Source organism: Crocodylus porosus, unplaced genomic scaffold, assembly GCF_001723895.1.
Source record: "Crocodylus porosus isolate Cpor-Errol unplaced genomic scaffold, CroPor_comp1, whole genome shotgun sequence".
Classification (NCBI taxonomy): domain Eukaryota; kingdom Metazoa; phylum Chordata; order Crocodylia; family Crocodylidae; genus Crocodylus; species Crocodylus porosus.
In genome coordinates, this window is record NW_017728951.1 from 49,959,803 (window position 1) to 49,965,487 (window position 5,685).

Consider the following 5,685-nt stretch of genomic DNA (forward strand, 5'->3'; position numbering starts at 1 on the left):
GCCTGCCTCTGCCCTGGTGCGGGGAGCAGTGGGAGAAGCCTCCATGGCTGCCCTCCCCAGCCCCATCCCCCGCCTGGCCTCAGCCTCTTTAAAAGGAGGGCTGCCGGGGTGTTAGACTATTCCCATTGGGGGCATTCCCGAAACATTCCAAAACTTTTCCTAAATGTTTTGGATGGTTTCATTGCATTTCAGAGATGTTTGGGAGCTTTCCCTTTCATTTTGGATTTCGTGTTTCAGGCACCAAAATGGGCCAAAACACCTCTGAAATTAAACGGATGCCAAAATTTTGCACAGTCCTAATAATTTTACTGTAATAGTAATTTACCTGAATGTCACCTGAAGTCCTAACTGAGATCTCAAAATCATTGTAGTTCACATTGTGCATGAAAAATGGGAAAAGGTAGTCTTTGCTCTGCTTAGACAAGAGAAAAAGGTACATGTATATATATGGAAAATGGAGGGAAATGAGATCAAGAGACAGTTTTATAGGTTCCATTTAAGTCCTTAAATAAGCAAGAATATTTACAAAACAGTGTTGTGTATGAAATATACAGGTCTTTTGAAAATCCAGTAGCAAGTATTAGAAGGGAAATGGTTAAACATTTAATTCTTTTGAAGCTCTATACTTGCTAAGAAGCACTTCAGGAACTCCACGAAACTGACCCAAACAGGGCAACTCAAATCCAAACCAGTTTTCGGAACTGAAATTTATTTTTGCCTTTAGGGTTTCGGCTACAACAGCAAAATCAAGCTATGAAGCCTGGATTTGGATCAGGACCTGAACTTCTCCAATGTTTATGATGTTCTGACTTGTGCCCCACGCTGATGCTGACAGAAATCACTGTATCTTGCAACACCTAACAATCATATTTTTCACTTGTTTTATTATTGTTTCTTCCATGTCACTCAATCAATCCATTGGATTGAAAGGACTAAGAGGTCTTCCAGGAAAGGCTGGGTCCCCCGGACCAAAAGGTGATCAAGGCCCAATGGGTGAACGGGGACCAAAAGCAGAGTGTTGCGTCACTGGTAAGCAGTATGTACCTTTTCAAAGAGTTAAAAAAGGAAGGTATGGAATGCAGAAACTTAATAGCATTGGCCAAATGCTTTCAATGCATTGACTTGTTATTTATTCTAGGTGAGTTTTATTGCTTCTGGTTGAATGGTGAACCATGAATAACCGTAATCTTTGCAGTTAATTTAGTTTTACTCATGGTAGCGAAAGAAAGGCTGCAAAACCTACCCAAGGGTAGGTTGTCTTGTGTCTTGTGGGAAACATAAGGTAAGTCTGTGACAGCAATGCAGACATACCCACAGACACAACAGTTAAGGGTGAATAATAGGTGTGTTACTGGAAGAAAAAAAGGCTTCCCAAGCTTTACCTTCAGCTGCACAAATGACTTCCGCGCTTGTTCAAGCTTGGTTTGGGGTTTGTAAACACTTTTACTTTTGCACACAATGCTGTGTTGAAGTGGGTTCATGGAGAATATTAATATTTTGCATAACTTTGCAAAGCTTCATTAAGTAACTTTGATCATATTTCAAGACATTTATTTTCCCACTGATGTTGTCACTGAAGCTGGGTCATTTATGAAACCCAGTTCAAGCCTGGAAAGGGAAATTAGAATATTGAGGACGTTCTCTGTTCCCCCACACCTGCTTCATTCTGACAGCCCTATCTTTTGCTGAAGTAACTGTTACCCTGCCTTTGGTTATAGTCAGATCATTTAACCTGGAGCTACCTTGATTCAGATATGTTTATAATTTCATACAAGCTAAATATAACCATGACGTATGATCAGACTATAAATGCATTGAGAGAGTTCTCTGGGGGTGGGAGGGAAGGGGTGATTTTGCGTAAGTGATACTTGATTTCCCCAGAAGATATAATTATTGGACCTAATTCTCTTTTCATGTTGACATAAATCAGGAATAACTTGAGTCAATAGAGTTACACTTGATATAATTGATATAAATTAACAGAACTGGACCTGTTTTCTTTCTGTTTATTAACTTTTAAATGAACTATAGTTAAAACAACCAGCTCTTCTGTTAGCACCATTCAGCATCTCTCATGCAAGCTAAAATTGTATTAATTAAAAAGGAGTACCATAAGGACCAATTATTTTTCTCACTATAGGCTTTATGACTGAAGCAAAGAACTAGAATTGAAATGAACAGGTAGTTTTTCTTTTAGTATTAGAGTGGTGTTGCAAGTTTGACTTAACACTTACTCAGTGCAGTTAAAACATAAGCTGACACACACCTAGGCAGTTCAGTATGTGTTAAGTGTCCACACAGCATTACAAAGTTGTTCTGTTTCAGGTGAGGACTAACGTGTGCTATCTTTAATACACTACTGCATTCCAATGTTTTACAACTGTTGCAAGCAAATGTGTAACAAGACCCTTAGTGAATCTGTGCCCTCTGTGCCACAGTTTTATATATAGTAAATGTTCTTCAGAATTTTGACATTAAAAACTGTGTTTTATTACTAATTTTGCAGATATCTTTTTTAAGGTCATGCTGTTAGAAATGTTTTCTATATTTTGGTGTGTCAAAATAAAAATAATTATTTCTCATTCAGAAGTCAGGCATCTCCAAAATCAAATAAGAAATCTACAGGGACAGCTGAAATCATTGCAAGATATTATCAATAAAAAGCATAAAGGTAAGACAGCAAAAGGCCATTAGTTCCAGCCAGGGAAAAATGAATGTACATGGGGAAGCTTGGATGCAGTTCTGGATCCCAATTTCTTCAAAATTCAAAGGAGTTCGTATAATTTGTCACAAGTTAATGTCATATATTAGAAGAATTTCACCCAAGTTCTATTTATACAGAAATAATGTTACTGTGTGTGTTAATTATGCTCATTGAAAACACGCCGCACCCCAAAAAAACAAGAGACAGCCATTCTGTATAAATGGCCAGATTTTGCTTCCAAAACTCCCATTTATTTCACCAGAACAAGGAAATGCCATCATGTAAAGTTGATGGACTTTATGGCCACATGTGCCCCTGTGATGTATCCATCACAGGATATAATTATAATGCTATCTAACACAGAAAAAAACCGCGGTGCCTGAAGTAAAAAAACCTTCCTTTCCTGATGATTTCCTTTATTTTTTGCTGAAATAACAAAAGTATTTGGTTATTCAAAGCCTAAGCTTTATTCATAGATTTCATAGACATTAGGGCTGGAAGGGACCTCACGAAATCATTGGGTCCAAAGGGCAGGAAGTCAGCAACAGTCAAATGATCCCAGCAAGATAGGCATTCAAGTGTTTTTTGAAAGTATCCAGAATAGATGCTTGCACCACCCCTTGTGGGAGTCTATTCTAGGATTTAGGGACTCAGATGGTTAAAGATGTTTTTCCTTATGTCCAGCCTAAAATGGTCTTCCAGAAGTTTGTGACCATTGGACCTTGCCTTCCTATGGGGTGTCCCAGTGAACAGATGTTCTCCCAGTTCCTGGTGCACACCCCTTATGTATATATAGGCTGCCATAAGTCACCCCTGAACCTGCACTTTTCTAGGCTGAACTGTCACATGTCTCTCAGCCTCTCTTCAAAAGGCCAGCCCTCTTGTCCTCTAATCATTCATGTGGCTCTCCTCTGGACTCTTTCAAGCTTCTCCACATCCTTTCTGAATTGTGGAGTGCAGAACTGGACACATTATTGCAGCTGTGGTCTCACCAAGGCTGAGGAAAGTTGGGGGATGACTTCCTGAGTCTTGCTTGACATGCATCGGTAGATTCAAGCCACAGTTTTGTTTGCTTTACCGGCTGCAGCATCACATCAGTGGCTCATGTTTATCTTGTGGTTAATCAGGACCCCCAAGACTCTTTTGGTTGTGATGCTAGCGAGTGTAGCACTGCCAAGCCTATAAGTGTGGTGTGCTTTTTTTCTCCTGAGGTGGAGTATCTTGCATTTCTCAGTGTTGAATGCCATCAGATTTTGATCCACCCACCTTGTCAGACTGTTGAGGTCAGCCTGGATCGCCAGCTTAGGGTGACTGCACTTCCCCATAGTTTGGTGTCATCAGGAAACTTTGTCAGTCCACTTCTAACACCAGAGTCCAGATCAATTATAAACACACTGAAGAGTACAGGTCCAAGAATGGAGACCTGGGGGATGCCACTCGTCACCATGTGCTATGTTGATTTGGTTCCATCAACTATCATTCCCTGGGTCTGTCTATGGAGCCAGTTCCCCAGCCATCAGCTCATGAAATTGTCAACGCTGTAATTCCCCAATTTTTCCATAAGGATATCATGGGACACCAAGTCAAAGGTTTCCTTGAAGTCCAAAAATATGATATTTGCCTCTTCCCCTATGTCTAGGTGATGTGTCACCTGGTCATAGATGGAAATGAGATTGGTCAGACAAGATCTACCTGCAACGAAGCCATGTTGGCTATCTCTCTGAATGTTACTGTCTATTAGCCTATTGATAATTGTTTCTTTGATGATTTTGTCCAAGGTCTTTCCAGGCATTGAGGTAAAACTGATTGGCCTGTAGTTCCCTGGATCCTTCTTCCACCCTTTCTTGAAGATAGGCACCACATTGGCCCTCTTCTAATATTTTTTCTGAGTTTATAGAGGTTTCCAAAGACCTTTCTGCATCTGCTCCAGCTTTAACGGCACCTGTCCTATTACAACTCCTGGGTTAATGTGTGCAGATTTCACCTGGAGTGAATAACCAAAACTGACTCTTCATCTTGCTAGAGAGTTCTAGGACCTGCCACCCCATTGCTCTAGGATGATAGATTAACATGTGAAAAAAGCCCTTAATTTGGCTTTACTATATTTCTGTATTCTAGTTGAAGATTTCATAAATGGGAGTCAAATCAGTGAAAAATTATTTGCTGCCAATGGTTCTGCTGGTGACTATAAAACTTCAAAAGCCACATGCTCTCGAGCTGGAGGTCATCTTGCCTCTCCAAGGACTTCATCTGAAAATGGTGCCATACAACAGATAATACAGCGTTATAACAAAGCAGCATACCTTGATATAAATGACATGGAAACAGAAGGCATATTTAAGTATCAAAGCATGGAAGTAATAGGATATGTAAACTGGGCTCCTGGAGAACCAAATGATACCGGAGGAGGAGAAGATTGTGTAGAAATGTATACAGATGGTAGATGGAATGACCGATCATGTGAAGAAGAACGGTTAATAATTTGTGAATTCTAGCTTTAATCTCTCTGCTTGCCTATACACATGCTCCGGGGTCATGATGGTGGGGGCAGCATTTTAATTAGAGTGGCTATTGGGAGCCACTCTAATTAAAAAGCCTGTAGCTTCTCAGGTATTCAGTGTCTTGTATTTCAAAATGGTGGAGGGGGCACTTTAACTAAAACTCAAGCTTTAGTTAAAGTGACCTCACTGCCATTTTGAAATGCAGGATGCTAAATACACGAGATGGTGCAGCATGCTGGAAATATTCTGATTAGGACACTGCAGCAGACTTGATTAATGGAGTCACAGCACATTGGAGCATCTGTAAAAGTGCCGTCTGTCCTTATTCTTTTTTCTCAGAGGGAGTTGCAAATAACCGTTCAGTTTTGTTATAATATTAATGTTCGATAATCTTTCATTCTGAGTACTGTGATGTAATCAAGGATATATGCTGTATCTCTGCAAAATTCCTACTGTAGCTGAGGAACTGTTTTTCAATAA

The 5,685-nt window shown here is 40.0% G+C and overlaps 1 protein-coding gene across 2 annotated transcripts in view; it reads left to right on the forward strand.

The window, feature by feature from the left end:
• The window catches only part of LOC109324360 (pulmonary surfactant-associated protein D-like), a 12,146-nt gene extending 6,873 nt beyond the window's left edge, over positions 1-5,273 (forward strand). For both annotated transcript variants that reach the window (XM_019556351.1, XM_019556350.1), the window contains exons 3-5: positions 931-1,029; positions 2,588-2,671; positions 4,823-5,273. In XM_019556351.1, coding sequence (XP_019411896.1) covers positions 931-1,029; positions 2,588-2,671; positions 4,823-5,199 — 560 coding nt within the window. In that variant the 3' untranslated portion in view covers positions 5,200-5,273. The remainder of the gene's footprint in view (positions 1-930; positions 1,030-2,587; positions 2,672-4,822) is intronic.
• The last annotated feature ends 412 nt before the right edge of the window (positions 5,274-5,685 follow it).